Source organism: Littorina saxatilis, linkage group LG3, assembly GCF_037325665.1.
Source record: "Littorina saxatilis isolate snail1 linkage group LG3, US_GU_Lsax_2.0, whole genome shotgun sequence".
In the NCBI taxonomy this organism is placed as follows: domain Eukaryota; kingdom Metazoa; phylum Mollusca; class Gastropoda; order Littorinimorpha; family Littorinidae; genus Littorina; species Littorina saxatilis.
Genome location: NC_090247.1, coordinates 61,625,972 through 61,648,213, shown reverse-complemented (window position 1 = coordinate 61,648,213; position 22,242 = coordinate 61,625,972). Strand labels below are relative to the sequence as shown.

The following is a 22,242-nucleotide window of genomic DNA, read 5'->3' as shown; positions in this document are numbered from 1 at the left end:
GTAATAATGGCATATATCTACCGTACATATTTTTGGATTCAGGAAAGAATACAATCAAATAAAAAAGATAAAATCATTTCTGAATCGAGTATTAAAGTTGTACCTTTAATTCGAATTTTGATAACCAAACTCATCAATTATTTGGTTAGCTTTCACGCTGTAATACAATCCTATAGTCCGGGCTTCGTCGAAGATTGTCTGACCAAAATTCCAACTAATTTGATTGAAAAATGAAGCCGTCACAGTGCCGCCTCAAGTTTTACTAAACCCGGACATGACGTCATCAAATTCATTTATCGAAGAAATAGATCAATCTAGGGATATCATCTGGAACAACTTGTATGTAAAGTTTCCAGTACTTTTCTCGGAATCGCTCTTCACACACACACACACACCACCACCCACACCTCCACCACCACCACCACCACTATGGCGGTGATGGCGCGGGGGGGGGGGGGGGGGGGGTGTCTTAAAAGTCTTTAAAAGTTCGGTGATATAATGTGTGAGCGTATCACACATGCAGACATGCTGCTAAAACTGACGCGATCCCTGTTCATGTCTTGGTTCATTCTGTCCATTTTATGTTTTTTTCAGCAAACTTTGGCGTTTGTTGTTCTGGGAGGAATCTTTTTTTGATGGAAATAGGGAGGAAAAGCCTGTGGCCCCCTTTAGATCTATGCATATTTCATCCGCATTTGCAATTAGATTACAAACTTTTGATAGTGACAGGAAAAAATGTGAACGTCGTGAACGGAAGGAATGAAGGAAGGACGGCGAACAGGAAGAGTGGAAGACAAGATTGAAACAAACAAAGAGAAAAGCTGGTTCCTGGGTGTGATAGACACCAAGAGAGAACGTAAGCACCTGTGTCACTTTGTTTTATATCTACTCTTCCTATATATGTATACCATCTACAGTAACAGTCCCCGTAGGATCAATACGGACTCAGTCATTTGACCCGTGTCTCCAATGGTCTTTAGATTTTATTCGTTGCATTAACAGCACAGTGTGTGTGTGTGTGTGTTTTTCAAGTGTGTGTGTGTCTGTGTGTGTGTGTGTGTGTGTGTGTGTGTGTGCGTGCGTACGCATGTGTGTGTGTGTGTGTGCGTGCATGTCTGTGTGCGTGTTTGTGTGTGTAAACTTGCTACATGTGCAGAGGAAAGTGTTCGAGATCAGCCAGCGTATCAGGAAGTACACGTGCTAACTAAGTTTCTGAGTGTTCACGTTCTTTAAAGCTCGCTGGTCTAGATCTTTATCAAGGATGAATGGAAACAGACTCTGCTACACCGCCAGAAAGCCTACAAGACGACTTTTCATTGACTACAAACTCCTTAAAAGGAAAGTTGGGAAACTTTCTCGCCCCGGGGGCAAAACTAAACATCAGAGTGGCAGCGAGAAAAAGGCAGGTGATTCTGACCGGGTTAAAGTAGTCTTACACTAAATCATAAATGTCATCCTGTGTTCAAAGACAACCCCGTCAAGGAAGTGTTCTCCAATGAACTCGTGTTGTGGCGGCTGCGAAAACGTGAAAGGGTGCCGAAGTGTGAACGTTATTAGCGGGGAAAGTACCACTAGTCTGGTCTACATTTTATATAAAAAGCCGCAGGAAGGGGGTGGTGGTGGTGGTGGGAGGGGGGGGGGAGGGGGAGGTGAAGGGGGGAGGAGAATGAACGGGGGAGTTCTGTCGTGTAGAAGAACCGGAGGAGGGGGAGGGGGGGGGGACAAATACACACTGAAACGGCAAACATATATACAAAGAAAAAGAAAGACAAGCACACACACACTCATACACACAAACGCGCACGCACACACACAGACACACACACACACACACACACACACACATCCGATCACAAAGTGGTCATAAATAATTTAACTGCGTGGCATTGCACTTTTAGAACGAACAATCAAGCATAATTGTACATGAATGTAAAGAACAAGCACTGATGAACTGACAGAAATATGTGATGATGAGAACATCCAAATAAAACACACGGCAGAAAACGTGATTTACTTTGCACTTTATTCCTAACCCTGGCCCAACATCTGCCAATCTCACTATGGTTTGTATCAAAACAAAAACAGCACTTCCAAACCAGAAGACTGACAAAATGCACGAAAATTTACAATTTCAAAGATGAACAAAATGACAAGATTTCAAAGACTGCACACAATTAGGAGCATGAGAGGTAAAAATAGAAGAGAAAATAAATATAAATAAATAGTAAAGGCAAAAAGAATAGGTTGCTTAGATTTTTTTTTTTTAAAGATGACAACAGAAAATGTCACACTCAAATTAAATTTAAGCATACAAAAGAATCATCTTACAAATAAAATATTTAAAAAAAAAAAACTAAAAAAAAAAAAGTGTGCAAAGACTGGAATGTGTTACTGGTTTCTGTTGATTACCATGGAGATATGAGTGCATTTTCTTTGCTCCACATTCTCAGCCAATTGCTGTTTGATTTATAACATTTCTACAATGGACTGGAAAGAGTTCCACCTGAAAGAGAATGAACGGAGCTTAATCAATATTGAAAGAGGACGAACATAAAAAGAGAGACAAAGAGAGAGAGACAGAGACAGACAGAGAGAGAGAGAGACAGACAGACAGAGAGAGAGACAGAGACAGACAGACAGAGAGAGAGAGAGAGACAGACAGACAGAGAGAGAGAGAGAGAGACAGAGAGAGAGAGAGAGCGAGAGACAGAGACAGACAGACAGACAGACAGACAGACAGACAGACAGACAGAGACTCACCCACACATTCACACACACACACAGACATAGAAATAGAGTGGGAAAGGACAATGAGCATATTTATTATTGTATGCAAAAGTCGGTTCTCGAAGTAAGACCAAAGTCACAGAATAAAATACAAGCTATATAATACAGAAGAAAACCATCTTGTATAATCATATATCCTCCTCTTCCTTTCTCTATATGGTATGATTTAACCCACCAATTACTAAATCTTTTATAAGTGTACCCGTTACAACATGACAAATGTGTAACATTTGGAATGTAATTAAATTCTATAGACATAATTTTCCCATTGAAATGTAAACTGCAGTGGTAAAAAACGAAGTACATTAAAACATTTCATTATCAAATAAAACTTAAGACACAGGAAACTTAATTGATATACTTCAAGCTCACTACTCATTAATGTGCACACACAGACTCACTCATCAAAACACACTCAAAAAAAACAACATGCATACACCTGTGCAAACACACCAGAAATACAGAACACACACACACACACACACACACACACACACACACACTCACAGAGCACCCCCTCCCCCACCCCCTGCACATACACAGAGCACCACCATCATTATACAAACAACACAGATAGCAACAGCAAATAAAATTGACTACATTTGCTAAACTTTGGCAACAAACATCATAGTCTGTGTTCCCTGGTGAGCTTAGATACAACCTAATGTCATTGGTGGAATGTGGGAGACATAAGAACTCTGTCTCATTATCAGTGGGCCCTGGCAAAGTTTAGCGAAACAACATTGCATAAACGGTGATCACAGTATCTTGCAGACGAAGACAAGATCTAAAGTAAAACAAGAAGAGCAAACGCTCGATCGAGTCACTTTCGCAGTTCTGAATATTATATGAGGCATCAGATGGACAGGAAGAAATTGCTATTCACAACACAATGCATACCTGAAGAATTCAAGACATACCTGTGACCTTGAAAAAGGTCAAAGGTCACCAAAGCAGACGTCAAAGTGTAGAGGTCACTGGGAGTCACGTTCACATAAAATTTGAGCCCGGTCACTTTTATAGTTTCCGAGAAAAGCCCAACGTTAAGTTGTGTGTTGCCGAACAGAAAAGGCTAGTTATCTCCCTTGTTTTTCTGATAACGTTCGTAAAAGGCTACAGATGTAAATACTTTGATGTAAAGAATAATCCTACAAAGTTTCAATCACATCCGATGAACTTTGTCAAAGATATAAAATGTCTAATTTTTCCTTTGACGCTGACCTGTGACCTTGAAAAAGGTCAAAGGTCAACGAAACCATCGTTAAAGTGTAGAGGTCATTGGAGGTCACGACTAAACAAAATATGAGCCCGATCGCTTTGATAGTTTCCGAGAAAAGTCCAACGTTAAGGTGGTGTCTACGGCCGGCCGGCCGGACAGACTAACACTGACCGATTACATAGAGTCACTTTTTCTCAAGTGACTCAAAAAGCAGCATGGAATAAAAAAAAGGACATGTTTTTGTTCAGCAAACTTGAAAAACAAATCAAAAGAGTTTGGCTCAGCGTCTCCGATCTGGCCAGGATTTTACCTGGGATATTAAAGACCATACCTCCACGTGGATACATAGTGAACATCAACAGCCCAGATGAATAGTGTGTCAAATGAGATTGTTCATGATTAATCTCTCAAAAGCTAATATTATGCAGCTCAGTTGGTAGAGCTCTGGACTTGTGATCCTACGGTCGCAGGTTCGAATTCGGGCCGGGACAGACACGGGTCAACTTTATGAGCCGACTTAGAGACGGTCTCCATGTTCCTCCCCTGTGTCACCACTGTGGCACATAAAAGACCTCGGTCATTCTGCCATATATTATAAGTGCAGGTGGCTCAGATTACACCTAAACACGCATACACCTGGGTAGCGCGACCCTGTCGCTGCTAGCTTTCCACTGGGAGCAAGCGAGCTGAATTTCCCAGCGATGGGACAATAAAGTAATGAAAAATAAAAAATTCATCCAAAAAATTCATCCAAAAAATTCATCAAAAATATGCCACCTCCGCACAGAAAGCCGTCAGGATGATGATTTTCGCTATGTGTCCAAGTGGAGGAATGTTCCTGTCCCATGTACAAGCCTGGCCAGGTCTGTGATGGTGATCGCCAAGTTGTTTTCATGGGAAGAAGTGTTCCTTCAAGTAATCGTAGGCTTAAAGAGACAAAGGGTGGGGAGGAGTGGGGGTAGTGATGGTGGTGGATTGAATGACCGTTGGAATTAGAGGGACATGATTGAGATGGTGGGGAGGGAGGCGTGGATGGAATGAGTAAACAAGCAGTCAAGTTACAATGTACAAAAAGTACAAAAGTCTGATAATTCTTAGGCTACATGCAAAGTTACACACTGCTTCAGAACTTGCAAAGTAAAAAAAAAGTCTTCCAAGAAAATAGACACAAAAAGGACACCAGTCCAGCCCGCTGGCAGGAGTTACAGAACACACACTGGAATATCAATGGAACGCTTACAACAAGCATTCTATGCTACAGTTGCAGCAAATTAACGGGCAAAGCAATTTTGTGAGCAAGTTATGGATAAAATTTAGTCAAGGCAAAAGCACATTGCAGCAAACACATGTAAGTCTCAGCAAAACGACTTGCAGGAATTGGTCCAAGAAGTAGACACAAGTCTCTGTGACAATTAGCTAAAGCCAAAGCCTAGAACAAAATAGAGAGATCACAGCTGAAGTCATCCCATTGTGAGCAATTTGCAGCAAAGACACTATAAGCTTAGTAGCAAACACACTAGACTAAAAGCCTGGGCAGAATGGTTTACAAGAAACGACATGTCAAAGCCAGCTGGAAATAAAACTTTAAGGTCCTAGCTTTTGTTTGTTTGTTCGTTCATGGGTTGAAACTCCCACGGCTTTTACGTGTATGACTGTTTTTACCCCGCCATTTAGGCAGCCATACGCCGCTTTCGGAGGAAGCATGCTGGGTATTTTCGTGTGTCTATAACCCACCGAACTCTGACATGGATTACAGGATCTTTTTCGTGCGCACTTGGTCTTGTGCTTGCGTGTACACACGGGGGTGTTCGGACACCGAGGAGAGTCTGCACACAAAGTTGACTCTGAGAAATAAATCTCTCGCCGAACGTGGGGACGAACTCACGCTGACAGCGGCCAACTGGATACAAATCCAGCGCACTACCGACTGAGCTACATCCCCGCCCGAATGACCGTTGGAATTAGAGGGACATGATTGAGATGGTGGGTAGGGAGGCGTGGATGAAATGAGTAAACAAGCAGTCAAGTTACAATGTACAAAAAGTCTAATAATTCTTAGGCTACATGCAAAGTTACACACTGCTTCAGAACTTTCAAAGTAAAAAAAAAGTCTTCCAAGAAAATAGACACAAAAAGGACACCAGTCCAGCCCGCTGGCACGAGTTACAGAACACACACTGGAATATCAATGGAACGCTTACAACAAGCATTCTATGCTACAGTTGCAGCAAATTAACGGGCAAAGCAATTTTGTGAGCAAGTTATCGATAAAACTTAGTCAAGGCAAAAGCACATTGCAGCAAACACATGTAAGTCTCAGCAAAACGACTTGCAGGAAATGGTCCAAGAAGTAGACACAAGTCTCTGTGACAATTAGCTAAAGCCAAAGCCTAGAACAAAATAGAGAGATCACAGCTGAAGTCATCCCATTGTGAGCAATTTGCAGCAAAGACACTATAAGCTTAGTAGCAAACACACTAGACTAAAAGCCTGGGCAGAATGGTTTACAAGAAACGACATGTCAAAGCCAGCTGGAAATAAAACTTTAAGGTCCTAGCTAAACTCATGGCAAATACTATAGATTCACAGCATAGCTACAATTACACGAATCAGCTTTTGACACACTCACTGATCCATGTCGAAATGGCAATACAATGGAACCCCCCCCCCCTTTTTAAGTCCCCCCAATTTAAGACTAATTACTCCTTTTAAGACCTTGCTTTTTTCAGATTTTCTGTTCATAACCTCTGTAAACTCATCTCCTTTTTAAGACCTAATTTTCTCAGATTTTTGAAGGTCTTAAAAGGGGCGGGTTCCCCTGAACAGCAATTATTTTCGTTGAAACCACTATTACAACTAAAGTCTGGTATTATTTGGGTGAAGTCGACTTCACGAAGCTAAGCTGCACGAAGCTTTGGCACTGAATTTTTGCTAAAGACACTTTGCGAGATTTTCAAGAAGTCAACTTCAGGACGGCCTTATGCAAGGAATTGCACAGGGAAGCAACATCAAAAGAAATAGACAGATTTCTCTTTCAATGCCTTGTGATGTGCAGTTTGCCAACCAATCACAGTGCTTCTCCAGCGACAGCCAATGGTGTGTATGTAGTCTGCAGTGGGCGTGCAAAGCAATGATACCGCTTTGCGAGTGTAATGTGTTTACTGTCAGTGAGTCACGCTCAACAGTGTGCTGTTTTCAACTCCAAAATGGACGACAGGCTAATAAGCAAACTTCAAAAGATCAGTACAGACGAGAGGAAACCAAACACCAGATGATTTCCAGCACCTGAGTAGAGAACCAGTGTTAATTATGTTCCCAGGCCTCGGTCGTCGGCCATTAAACATACTTTTTTGATCTAACACATTGTTCTGATCTTAGGCGGTCAAATGTCTGAAGATCTGACACACTGAATGTCTTTTGACACAGCATTTTTGGTTGTTTTTTTGTGCACCCAGGACAACTTGACCAACAGATATTTTGAATCCAGGTCCAATTGACCTAATATTGTCTTCTGTGTCCTGGAACAACACTGGAGAAGTAAAACACAAGGTCAGCAACGAAACGTGTGACTCCCTCTGGATGACACGGTCAGTGGATGGACAATGGAACCTGGAACACAAGCATGGTCAATGTCAACATTTTTCTCAAAAGCTTCTACAGTGGAACCCCCCTTTTAAGACCTCCAAAAATCTGAGAAAATCAGGTCAAGGGAGAGAGTCTTAAAGGTCCTTGTCCACATTTTTATACCGAAATCGCCATTTGACCATTAAAATGCAGAGTCTATTATCTACAATTATCAACAATACACCCCCTTTCGATCAGGAAAGACGAAGCCAGTGAAGCCGTTTGAAAATTCATTGTAGTATTCCAGCATGGTACTCATAGTAGGATATCCTTATTTGGAAAATGCCAAGCGCAAAACTCCTCTCAAATCCCGTGCATTTCGTGCGTTTAAAAAAAAGCATGGACAGCGCTCCAGTGTCAAACTGTTGCTGCACTTGTTTGGGCGTGGCTATAAGCATAGTGACATGAATTTGATTGGTCAGTATTTTTAGGCAAAGCACATGTTCTCAGCAAACAGAAAACAAAATATTGGAAGCGTGTCAGTCACGCTACCCAAAAAGAAAATCTTTTTTTACAAATATTTTTTTTTCTATAGCTTTTTTCCCCATTGGTCATTCATCATCTGACATAACTTTTTAGCGAAATCTAACCATAAGATTATTGAAAAAAAGCAAAAATGTAGACGACCACCTTTAAAATGGAAGTCAATTTACAGAGGCTATAAACAGAACATCTAAGAAAGCTGAGGATATTAAAAAGGAGAAAGTTTTAAAAGGGGGGTAATCCACTGTACTTGTATTTATTCTCTTCTCTTTGCCCTTTGGGAACACATCTTTGCCTTGAAAACGTCTCATATTGTCAAACTTTGATTCACGTTTAAAATTAAAAACAAATACAAAGTAAGATATTGAAACATATGGAATTTTTAGCAGTTTCAAAAGACAAAAGGTCCTCCTTTGGAAATATCTTGGGAAAAAAATAACAAAAGCATTCACATTTGTGTCTATCCAAAACCTTGGTAGTCACTAACTAATGATACACTGCAGTCAAAAGACCATGCGCTGTGCACAAGCACGCGTGCTCACACGCACGCACACACACACACACACACACACACACACACACACACACACACACCACAAATTCAATATAGACAAAACAAAAGCCACTTTACCTTTATCGACTCCGGTCCATACATGGGGTTCAAGCTGTGACTGTTTCACCTTCTCTGCCAGATACTAAGGAAAAGAAAAAAATACATTTTGAAATTTGGTTTGAAGAAAAGGTTCCCAACTTTACTCATTACAACGCAAGCCTTTAGGAAAATGTTTTCCACCAGCAAAATACCATTCTCAAACTAAAACAAAACACACAGATCCATGATTTTTATTGTACAACAGTGAGTGTACTGTAAACAAAATATACTGTCTGTCTGCTTACCGGCCTGTCAGTGTGTCTGTCGCACACACACACTCAACACATGCATGCCAGCATATAGATACACACACACATACATACACACACACATACACACACATGAATGCATGCAAGCATGTACAAACACACATGTACAAACACACACACATACAACACAACTAATCTTACCTCCACAATAGTGATGTCATGGTCTCGAACACCCAACCTGTTCATCAGACTACATATGGTGGTGTTGTACTGCTCTCTGTGTTTCTCTATGCTGTGGCTCCTGCACGAACACACACACACACACACACACACACACACACACACACACACACACACACACAAGTCATTAATGAGACATTTGTTATCCATGGAACCTCCTTTTTAAAACCTATACAAATCAGGCAAAAAATCAGGTCGTAAGCCAGTATTAAAATGAAGGTAAACTAATCACAGGTTATGAACAGTACATCTGAACAAGGGTGGTCTTAAAAGGGTGGAGGAGGGGGGGGGGGGGGAATATCGTGTCATGTCTTAAAAAATAGTAAATTATCCTCAATGTCACACTTGGAGCCATGTTTGTGCAATTCTGAGCAGTGTAAAAATCTCATAAATGTCATGTCCCCCACTCACCTAGTGCGTGCGTGCGTGCATGTGTGTGTGTGTGTGTGTGTGGGTGTATGCGTGTGTGCTGTACCCACACATGCATGCATGTGTAACTTTCTGAATGCAAGCCTTTGTATTTGCTTTTGGAACAAACAAAGGGTGGGCACAGAGGGTGAGAGAGATCACAAAACATACAGAACAAGAGACAGAGCATATCACACAGCAGTGAAACACTTAGTACGGTGGGTGGGTACGCAACTTTCGGTGACTCAGAATCTGGCCTAATATGGGTCCATCCGCACTAAACTAAACTGAACTAAAATGACACAAAGGTACACATGCACTACACATAACCAAAATAGATACACATTGTCCCCTCTTTGCCCCTTCATTTCAACTGCTTTTTAAATTGTAGTGAGATTTATATCGCAATGCCATGCGTGGCCTCAGGCAATGTTTTTTTGCAGGAAGCCAACGTCCTTTGTGTCTGTGTCAGTTTAAATAAAAAGGGAATATACTGACCGAAAACAACCCAGAAGTTTTTTAAGAAATTAGGTATATATGATTATATCTAATCTATATTAAATTGTACATTTCACAATAAATGTTGTCATAATGTTGCGTTTCAACCTCCTCCCCATTATTTTATATTAAATGTATTTTTAACTTTCTTTTACTAACAAAGAAAAAGGAAAAAAAAGGTCTTTCATATTGAGACAGAATTTTTTGGGGAAAAAAACATGTTGCTCAAAGGGAAAAAAGGAAATAGAGGAAAAACAGCCTGTGATATTTGCCTTTTGGCATTTTAATTCCCAAGCATTAAGACAAAAGTCACAGCTGAGCTGACAAATTATGCCAGACATCAAAACACAATGCATTGTTAATTCTTACTTTCATGCACACGTGAAAATACTTTTGCAAGGCAAATGGGCTTTTTGTATCTGAAGCCTGGATACAGTAAAACAGTGCATGATGAGTCACTGGTGATAAATAAACAAGTCAAAAGAAGGTGAAAAGGTTCTTCACCTGAGCTGAGTTCGCATCGCAAGTAAAACAGACATTATATATGTTTATATTCTACTTACATTATATATATATCTTATTTTATCCCCGAGTACGCTAGTACTAGGGCTCAGCAGACTTTAATTGTGTGTGTGTGTGTCTTTCTCCACTTAACAGCTTATTGCTGGGAAACTACTGGGCGGCGCAGTTCGTTCAAAAGTTGATACACTAACTTGATAATAGGTCCGATTGATCGTATCAAAACTTTATAATGTTACCTGGGACCTAAATGCGAAATAAACCACAAAAACGACTTGGCTGTAGGAGGAGTTCACACCGGCGGGGCAACACGCAGCCATTGACCTGATAGAACAGCCGAACGCGTCACACAAAAATATGTCATGACAAAGTTACACGAAAAGCGAAAGAGACTTTGACGTCATTTACTTTTGTTCGGAATTTTCCGTCTGTTCCTAGCTTGTCAGTGAAGACCTGACGTGAGTAAGCTTACCCAAAACGTCTTTGTTCTCTATTCTCATTGCAGCTGTGAAATAATCAGTCTTGTGTCTCGGTCGTGTAGGTACAGAGTTTGCTTCTGCAATCATTGTGTTCGTGTTGATGACGGCTTCATAAGACAAAATAATAAGCGAATCTATCGCGAGGAAGATGTTTATGTACAAATCACCGAACCCAACCCATTTTTTGTGTGCATTTTTCTGAAGAATAAACTGCATGTGGTTAATTTCATCCGTTTAATGCTTGTCGAAACATATCTGATAACAGATGAGGTCGCAGTTTGTAGGTTGAATCTATGAATCGGCCAGAGATAGATCTGCATTTCTGGTCAGAAACCAACATTCACACCACAGACATTCCAAACATTTATATTTATTGAGCGGGTACATCACGAAGCGTCCCGGTACCGAAGCGTCCCGGTACCAAAGCGTCCCGGTACCGAAGCGTCCCGGTACCGAAGCGTCCCACTATAACGCGTCACAGGGGTACCGGGACGCTTTGGTACCGGGACGCTTCGGGACGCTCCCACGCAGTAGGGCACGAAGCGTCCCGGTACCGAAGCGTCCCGGTACCGAAGCGTCCCGGTGCCGAAGCGTCCCGGTACCAGTCACCACGCACATCCTCGGCTCGCATGCCAATGTATTTATATAGCAAAGGGAATGCCTGTAATTCACACAGAGCAATCACTTGGTCTTAAACGTGCACAAGACAAAAACTTTCATACTGGGGGAGCGAGCCAGTCTGACGAAGAGTACTCGGGTCCAGCGCGAGCGTTTTTTATTACCCAAATGAACCCAAACAAACCCAAATTAACCCAAATGATACAATTTAAAAGTCGGAGGCAGAACTGAAAAGACTTTTTCCGACGCTCACGCTTAGTGAAGCCAGAAAGCGTGTGTGATAACAGACATATCCCTCTTGTGAACGGAAGCCTACGGACTTTTCCCCCGAACTTGTCCACACGGGTACAGTATTTCCAAATTGGTGTGTTGTGAGTACAGATCTAAAGTAAAGTTGGACAAAAAGTGATTTTTTTTTTACCGAAAGCAAATCAAGGTCTGTGCAAAATTTAAAAAAAATCAGTGAAGTCAAGGTCAAATCAAGGTCAAGATTAAATTTTTAAAAAAAATATGGTTAGTCAAGTCAAGGTCAAATCAAGGTCGACTCAAGGTTTGAAAAAAAAAAAAGTCTAAGTCCTGTGACGCGTTATAGTGGGACGCTTCGGTACCGGGACGCTTCGGTACCGGGACGCTTTGGTACCGGGACGCTTCGGTACCGGGACGCTTTGGTACCGGGACGCTTCGGGGTGTCCCCTATTGAGCGAGCCAGTCTGAAGAGTACTCGGGTCCAGCGCGAGCGTTTTTTATTTTATGGTTTTCTTTTCTGTGTCATCTGTTTCTTCCTCACCCTTCTTTTCCAGAAGTCAGACGAACAAGAATAGCAAGACAACAAGGCATACACATGTAAGTAATATAATGACAGACAGACAGAGGGAAATAAATAAATAGGTACAAACAAAGAAAGAGAAGCAAAGACAGAAATATAGAAAGAAAGAAAGAAAATACAACCACAACCAACTCAACAAACAAACAAACGCAGAAAATCAAGAAAGACACAAAGACAGAATTTACGTAAGAAAAATAGATTTGAAAGACAAAAAAAAAGAGAAAGCATAAGTTTGACTCACTGTGTGAGACCTCCGGCCTCTCCCAGACAAAAGGAATGGTAGAAAATGAAAGCTTTGTTGCCGATCTCCATCAGCCAGCTACAAAACAGGAAAAAGAGGAATTAACACAATAAACAAACTGAAAGGTAAATCGAAATACAAGGACAAGAAGAGAGAAAAAAAATAAAAATTATTTTCTGTATTTTTTCCTTTCTTTCTGTTCTTGCAAAATGTGGGTGGATTACAACTTGAAGGTTCAAAAAGTTATGAAATTACTCACCAGGTAAAAGTAGTGATGCCTTGCATGCAGCCATGCACCTTTTAGCTCTTTCACAACAAAATACACCAATGACTAAAACTGTCTACCTGAATGGGATGACGCATCATATGCATTAAATCGGACAAGAATTCAGGTATTAAGCCTATTTGAATTATGAAAGCGGATGATTCAAAGCTCAAACTAGTTCATCGTCACTTAAATCTATTTTGTACTTGCATGAAAGTATGTCAATGATATTAAAATAATAATTTGTGGGCCCTGCATGTAAGACAAGGTCTTTTTAAATGGCTAAATCAAAAAACAAGAAAGGTAGGTTGTTGGAACGTTTTTTATTTCTTCTTCTTCTTCTTCTGCGTTCGTGGGCTGAAACTCCCACGTACACTCGTGTTTTTTGCACGAGTGGAATTTTACGTGTATGACCGTTTTTTACCCCGCCATTTAGGCAGCCATACGCAGTTTTCGCAGGAAGCATGCTGGGTATTTTCGTGTTTCTATAACCCACCGAACTCTGACATGGATTACAGGATCTTTTTCGTGCGCACTTGGTCTTGTGCTTGCATGTACACACGGGGGGTGTTCGGACACCGAGGAGAGTCTCACACAAAGTTGACTCTGAGAAATAAATCTCTCGCCGAATGTGGGGACGAACTCACGCTGACAGCGGCCAACTGGATACAAATCCAGCGCGATACTGACTGAGCTACATCCCCGCCCGTTTGTTATTTAATAACAAACGTTCCAACAACCTACCTTTCTTGTTTTTTGATTCTGAATTTTGGAACGTTGGTAGTCTCTTTGTTTTTGGATTTTTTAAATGGCAATTAAGGCGCACACCACCCCTCACATATAGCCGAAATTAGCTCCTGACTGTATTTCCCCACGAACGACAACTAGTGGGGTCCCTGAGATCCAGATCCAGAAGGTAACAAAGAGCAAATGTCATAATTAATACCTGTGGATGAGAGCAACATGTTGTGCGTCAGTTCTGAAAGATTTCTTCTGTTGTAGCACACTGTTCAACATTGTGCCCTGCAGAAAAAACAAACATGTTACATATATATAAGGCCAACAAAAAAAGTTGTATGTTTCTGGTAACATGGCTACAAAAAATAGGGTAGGTAGGTAGGGATATTTTTTTTAAATTTTTTTTTTTTTTGTCAGGGTAGAAAATAACTATACAGTGACGCAAAGAGACGGGACTTACTATACAAAGAGAAAGACAACACATTACAAAACAAATGAGACAAAAGGTATGCGGGGTTATCCCCCTTGTGTCGTCTGCCGTCTGATACTTTCGTTTTGACGCTTTTTATTTTTTTTTATTTTTTACAAATGCAATAAAAAAAAAGTCTAGGGTCGCCGGGAAAAAACTAGGTAGGGTCGGGTGACCAGAAACATACAACTTTTTTTTTGTGGCCTAAACATATGTAGTTACAGAACTTACACTGGAACAAAAACAAAAACATCGCAATATGATGTATCTGTCCGCCGGATCCACACAATTTACAAAAAAAAATTATTAAAAAAAAAATTGGGTCTTAAAGATTAAGAGGACGTAACACGGGAGAGGGAGGGGGAGGGGGGAGGAGGAGGGGGGAGGAGGAGGAGGAAGGGGGGAGGGAGGGGGGTTGTTCAGTAGATATTAAAGGCTCTAGGCAAATCTAGGTTTCTGCTTTTGATACTGGCAATAGTGATAGCTTGGATGGATGTAGGTCGGAAAAGCAGAAGTTTTCAATCAATTTGAGAGTAATTTTTTTCCAGGTGCAAAAAACAACTGTTTGTCAGGATGTCTACAACATAAATATCTTCAGAAAGAAAAGAACAATAAAGATGCAGAAAAAAATAATGTATGTTTTGCAGGCTTCAAAGCTGCTGTGGATTTAGTATCCCTAGTAATTGCCTCTCAGAGCACGTTATACTGCCTGCTAGGTATATAATCCATATGTAGATCCTATAACAGCCACATTAATCACCTGCAAAATCTCTTTCCGCCTTCCGGGTTGCCAAGAAACATCATGGCTTGAGCAGATGAGAACAAGCCAATGGTTCATTAGATCGTTCATTTAAATCTCATGTAATCTGCATGGGAGACATGATGATAATGCGCTGGATGCAAAGGGTTAAAAGAGAGACAAAAGGGTGTCCTTATGATTGTGTCTCACAGAGCATATGAATCATCAACGACTTCACCTTTGTCTGAACCTAAAGCCAGCTTCTGGCAGGAAATGACAGGAACAAGCTAATATGGGTCTTCCTTTTACGTCATGAACAGTTTCAGGTTTCGTAAATAATGTTGTCAAATGATGACAGGGGTAGGGGTGGAGGGAGGGAGGGGGGGGGGGGTGGAGGGAGGGAGGGGGGTGGAGGGAGGGAGGGAGGGAGGATGAGGGGAGGGTGGGGGGTGAAGAAGATTTATCTGTTGCTGCAGGCACAAATTGCGACATTACAAAAACACGGGGACTGCCCATAATGGAAAGATGCTCTTCATTGAAGCTTAAAGATACATTCCACCCAGAATAAACAACAATAAACTGCGACTAAGGGCATCGATACTGCCACTTGGACACACATACAAAATCAACAGTCTGACGTGACCGCTTCCTGTGCAAAACCGGACTGGTTTGTGGAGAGTTGAACCCCCCTTTTACGACCTCAAACAATCTGAGAAAATAAGATCTTAAAAAGGAGGGAGTCTGAAATGGGGGTGTACATTTTAACACAGGTTATGAACAGTAATCTGAAAATCTGAGGTCTTAAAAAAGAGGGAGTCTTAAAATGGGGGGGGGGGGTCTTAAGAGAGGACTTCCACTGTATCTTCTTTTTCTTCTGCGTTCGTGGGCTGAAACTCCCACGTACACTCGTGTTTTTTGCACGAGTGGAATTTTACGTGTATGACCGTTTTTTCCCCGCCATTAGGGCAGCCATACGCCGCTTTCGGAGGAACCCCCACTGTATCAATTTTGCTGATTGACATACACATCAGTGTCAGCTACAATAATAATTCAGCAAAAAAATGTCTCTTGGCACAGAAAGTAGCATGTGCTGTTGAAATTGGGAGTATGTGACAAAGTGAAAAGATGGTCTTAGCACACGTAAAACCTTGGTAACACCTGTGATTGGTTTAAGTGATGGCTATAAAATAAATGGGAAAAAAGGCGTATTCAACAAGCAGCAAGAACAAAAAAGAAATAAAGAGGCGAACGTAAATTAAAACCAGTTTCTATCCTTGCACTTGTTTGTCTCAACATTCTGAAGAGTACAATTTTGTCGATATTTGACACAGAAAACAAATTTCTATGGTTAAAGATAATACAGTGATGGGTAAAGAAGATTCATCTGTTGCTGCGGGCACAAATTGCGACATTACAAAAACACGGGGACTGCCCATAATGGAAAGATGCTCTGTATATAACCCCTTTTAAGACCTCCAAAAATATGAGAAAATCTGGTCTTAAACAGGAGAAAGTCTTAAAATGGGGGTAATTTTACAGAGGTTATGGACAGAAAGTCGAAGAAAACAAGGTCTTAAACAGGAGGGAGTCTTGTTTGTTTGTTTGTTCGTTCATGGGCTGAAACTCCCACGGCTTTTACGTGTATGACCGTTTTTACCCCGCCATTTAGGCAGCCATACGCCGCTTTTGGAGGAAGCATGCTGGGTATTTTCGTGTTTCTATAACCCACCGAACTCTGACATGGATTACGTACAGGATCTTTTCCGTGCGCACTTGGTCTTGTGCTTGCGTGTACACACGAAGGGGGATAAGCCACGGTAGCAGGTCTGCACATAAGTTGACCTGGGAGATCGGACAAATCTCCACACTTAACCCACCAGGCGGCCGCGGCCGGGATTCGAACCCTCGACCTTCCAATTAAGAGGCCGACGTCTTACCACCCCGCCACAGCGCCCGTCGGAGGGAGTCTTAAATTGGGGGGTCTTAAAAGGGAGTTCTACTGTACTGCAAACAAAAAGTAGCATCACTCAACCACTGGCACTGCCTCGTGTTCGTTGGTTAGTGTGGGTCACGCATAAATTCAAATAAGAGGCAGTGATAGAGTACTAGTGCTACTTTCTTTATTCTAGATGGTGGAGCAAATCAAAGGAAGTTACGGTCCATCACGTACATAGTGTTTGGGGCAGATTGTCTCGCATGCTCTGTATGTCGCGTACATGCAATGTCACATACCTGATACTGCGGTCCCAAAATCATCCTGCGTTCAACGTCCATCAGTGTGCTGTATTGCTGTAACAAAATACCACAAGCTGGTCCATCTGAACGAGTTCAATAACCAACAACATCCATCAGTGTGCTATATTGCTGTAACAAAATACCACAAGCTGGTCCATCTGAACGAGTTCAATAACCAACCACATCCATCAGTGTGCAGTATTGCTGTAACAAAATACCACAAGCTGGTCAATCTGAACGAGTTCAATAACCAACCACATGCATGCAAGCAACACTGAAGTACAGATTGCAGTTCTGAAGATGCCCATTTACAGCTGAAGGGCCATCTCCTCCAAAAACGGCATATGGCTGCCTAAATGGCGGGGAAAAAAACGGTCATACACGTAAAATTCCACTCGTGCAAAAAACACGAGTGTACATGGGAGTTTCAGCCCACGAACGCAGAAGAAGAAGAAGAAGAAGCTGAAGGGCTTATGTGCATACCGTCAGTCAACCAGACAGAGACACACAGACAGATATGCACACTGTCTGTTCACCAGACAGAGAGATGAACAGACAGTATGCATATACTGTCTGTTCACCAGACAGAGAGACACACAGACAGATATACCACACTGTCAGTCAACCAGACAGAGAGACACACAGACAGATATGCATACCATCAGTCAGCCAGACAGAGAGACACACAGACAGATATGCATACCGTCAGTCAGCCAGACAGAGAGACACACAGACAGATATGCATGCAGGCAGTCAGCCAGACAGAGAGACAAACAGACAGATATGCATTACTGTCAGGCAGCCTGACAGAGAGACAGACAGATATGCATACCGTCAGTCAGCCAGACAGAGAGACACACAGACAGATATGCATACCGTCAGTCAGCCAGACAGAGAGACACACAGACAGATATGCATGTAGGCAGTCAGCCAGACAGAGAGACACACAGACAGATATGCATGTAGGCAGTCAGCCAGACAGAGAGACACACAGACAGATATGCATACCGTCAGTCAGCCAGACAGAGAGACACACAGACAGATATGCATGCAGGCAGTCAGCCAGACAGAGAGACACACAGACAGATATGCATGCAGGCAGTCAGCCAGACAGAGAGACACACAGACAGATATGCATGCAGGCAGCAGGAAAGTCAATGAGGAACCAGCGCCACAACTCATGTTAAAAGAATAATAATATAATAAAACAAGAACACAAAGCAACTTTACAAACACACCAAAACACCAAATAAAGGAGGAATTTTGTTTATCTTTTAGAAACGAATGAAACAATTAGACCAAATTCTGGCTGCATAGAGATGGTGGACCTGAAGGAGAAACTTTGGGGTTAGGCGCAGTCCCTGTGGCAGACTGCAGACTTTGTTTACTCAACAACATTGACAATTAATACCATGGTGATGGGATCGCAAAAGAACAAGACCAAAAGAAAATCAGAGATCTAAGTGCGGACAGAAGAATACAGAATACAGAATACAGTATTTATTGAGCCAAGTGACATTAAAAAAACATTTAAAGCACAAGGAATTTCGCGTAGTGTTGGTAAAATCACGCACACACACACCCACACACACACACTGACACACACACACACACGCCCACACATACACTGACATACACACCAACACACACACGCCCACACTACAGCAGTCACGATCACACCATCACACGCAGGGCAGACATGAGGTAAAACAAATGACAATCATCTATTAAAAGAAAATGTACAAAGAGTGGTCTAAGATGCTGGTGGAAGGGTCTACACAGAATACAATTTTATAATCTAATGCATAGTTAGAACTAGCCCATCCCCTCCACCCACCCACTCATGAATAACTAAAAAAATGCAGCTAAAGAAAATGTTGAACATTTGGAAATCAGGAATCACACATCAAAGTCCCACTCAATCCCCCCCCCCCCCCCCCCCCCCCCCACCACCACCACCAGGACAGACAAACAGACAGACAGAGTGAAACCTATACAACCCGGAATATACGGGAATACAACTGTCTAGGACAAAAAGAACAAGAGGCGAAGCCTTCAAGGCTCATGTAAGAAATCGACAAACAGTAACACAAACTCAATCACTCCGTCACACACACACACAGTACACACACACACACACACACACACAGAGAAAGAGCATAGGTGAAACTGTGCAAGAAAGCGAGACACTAGATCTAGATCTGTCTGTCTGCATGTAGCCTACTTACATGGACACGACTGCCAAATAGTCTCGGCCCGCTCAAAATAACAATCACCGAGACTTTCAGTAATTCCATCGCGTGACGTCTAACCCTCGTACGTCATAATGTGACGTCAATGTAATATGACGTCTTCAAATGTTAAAGTTTCTACCACAGACATACATACATACATACATACATACGCACGCTCGCACGCACGCACGCACAGACAGACAAAAGTTAGCATCGCATAGGCTACACTTCGTGAGCCAAATATGTCTGTTTCCGGTAACACCGCCGAAAATAATAGGGTCGGTCGGTTGTTTTTACCTTTTTCTTACGTTCTGTTAACGTCTTTTTACGTGTTTTTTTTAATTTTTTTTAAACGCTTCCTTAGTTTACTTACAATTATTTAGCACATGTTTTTGACCTAGATATATTGAAACTAAATAAAGTATACTTGACTTCATTTTTTTTATTTATTTATTTTTTTTATTTTATTTTATATATATATTTTTTTGGTGCGAAAAGCGAAAAAAACCTTTAGGGTCGGCGCTTAAAAATAGGGTCGGTCGGGTTACCGGAAACAGACATATTTTCCTTTTTGGCCCTATCTCACCTTGACAGCAGTGGGGATGGTGGCATCAAGTGACCGTTTCTCTGAGCGGCAGATGCCGGCCAGTCGTATTCGTGTCAAGTCGGTCACCTTCAGCGGCCGGTTCATCCACTCCACAACACTGTGCTGCTTCCTGCAAACCAATTTCACAATTATGCACTTCTTCTTCTTCTTCTGCGTTCGTGGGCTGAAACTCCCACGTACACTCATGTTTTTTTTTGCACGAGTGGAATTTTACGTGTATGACCGTTTTTTACCCTGCCATTTAGGCAGCCATACGCCGCTTTCGGAGGAAGCATGCTGGGTATTTTCGTGTTTCTATAACCCACCGAACTCTGACATGGATTACAGGATCTTTTTCGTGCGCACTTGGTCTTGTGCTTGCGTGTACACACGGGGGGTGTTCGGACACCGAGGAGAGTCTGCGCACAAAGTTGACTCTGAGAAATAAATCTCTCGCCGAACGTGGGAACGAACTCACGCTGACAGCGGCCAACTGGATACAAATCCAGCGCGCTACCGACTGCGCTACATCCCCGCCCTGACTCAGCTACATCCCCGCCCTGACTGAGCTACATCCCCGCCCTGACTGAGCTACATCCCCGCCCTGACTGAGCTACATCCCCGCCCTGACTGAGCTACATCCCCGCCCTGACTGAGCTACATCCCCGCCCTGACTGAGCTACATCCCCGCCCTGACTGAGCTACATCCCCGCCCTGACTGAGCTACATCCCCGCCCTGACTGAGCTACATCCCCGCCCTGACTGAGCTACATCCCCGCCCTGACTGAGCTACATCCCCGCCCTGACTGAGCTACATCCCCGCCCTGACTGAGCTACATCCCCGCCCCGACTGAGCTACATCCCCGCCCCGACTGAGCTACATCCCCGCCCCGACTGAGCTACATCCCCGCCCTGACTGAGCTACATCCCCGCCCCGACTGAGCTACATCCCCGCCCTGACTGAGCTACATCCCCGCCCTGACTGAGCTACATCCCCGCCCCGACTGAGCTACATCCCCGCCCTGACTGAGCTACATCCCCGCCCTGACTGAGCTACATCCCCGCCCTGACTGAGCTACATCCCCGCCCTGACTGAGCTACATCCCCGCCCTGACTGAGCTACATCCCCGCCCCGACTGAGCTACGTCCCCGCCCCGACAATTCTGCACTAAAGTGGAACCTCCCTTTTAAGACCCTGATTTCAGACCTCCTTCATTTTAATCTAAGACCTTGCTTTTTCAGATTTTCGGTTTATAACCTCTGTAAATTGACCAACTTTTTATAACTCCTTCCTTTTTAAGACCTGATTTTCTCAGACCTTTTGATGGCTTAAAGGGGGGTACGTGCCACGGTATCAAGAACACGGGATTTCTTCTGGTGTACTAGCAAAAGGCAGTGGCTCTAGATATACTATACAAGAGAGATTCCTCACTCCAGCTTAAAACTGGAGCCGTCTTGAAATCCTAACAATTGAAAGCTGTTGGAAAAGCGTCATTGTATGGCCATCTTAGTCAGAGTAGGCGTGAACAAATAAACATTCTGGAAGTTTGCGATACCAAACCCAAGCTGGCAAAGACCGATTCTGTATGTGCCATTTGATGATTTTGACATCCTGTGGGTTGGCCAGATTAAAACTACAATACACGAATTCCGGAAATAACACTGTCTTCTAGTTCTACTTCTTTATCTTCGTTCATGGGCTGAAACTCCCACGTTCACTCATGTTTTTAGTACGAGTGGATTTTTACGTGTATTACCGTTTTTGCCCTGCCATTCACGCAACATACGCCGATTTCGGGGGAAGCATGCTAGGTATTTTCGTGTTTCTATAACCCACCGAACTGCGACATGGATTACAGGATCTTTTCCGTGCGCACTTGGTCTTGTGCTTGCGTGTACACACAAAGGGGGTTAAGTCACTAGCAGGTCTGCACATAAGTTGACCTGGGAGATCAGAAAAATCTCCACTCTTAACCCACCAGGCGACAGCGGCCGGGATTTGAACTCACGACCTTCGGATTAGGAGGCGGATATCTTACCACTAGGCTACTGCGCCCGTCACTGTCTGATTTGTATGGGTTGTGAAAGAGTGAAAGAGTGAATACTCTTGCTTTCAATGAGGCAAACTTTCCCAGGTGACCATATAGGCCAGTCACTAGAGAGCAGCTTGTCT

General features: G+C 42.7%; 1 protein-coding gene across 1 annotated transcript in view; it reads right to left on the bottom strand.

Moving 5' to 3' along the window:
- Positions 1-2,004: 2,004 nt before the first annotated feature.
- Positions 2,005-22,242, bottom strand: part of LOC138962860 (guanine nucleotide exchange protein SMCR8-like) — a 43,509-nt gene continuing 23,271 nt past the window's right edge. Inside the window, exons 21-28 of the mRNA XM_070334826.1 lie at positions 20,070-20,199; positions 17,247-17,303; positions 14,015-14,091; positions 12,804-12,881; positions 9,176-9,275; positions 8,745-8,808; positions 7,509-7,615; positions 2,005-2,505 (exon numbers count right to left, since the gene is read on the bottom strand). Coding sequence (XP_070190927.1) covers positions 7,557-7,615; positions 8,745-8,808; positions 9,176-9,275; positions 12,804-12,881; positions 14,015-14,091; positions 17,247-17,303; positions 20,070-20,199 — 565 coding nt within the window. The 3' untranslated portion in view covers positions 2,005-2,505; positions 7,509-7,556. The remainder of the gene's footprint in view (positions 2,506-7,508; positions 7,616-8,744; positions 8,809-9,175; positions 9,276-12,803; positions 12,882-14,014; positions 14,092-17,246; positions 17,304-20,069; positions 20,200-22,242) is intronic.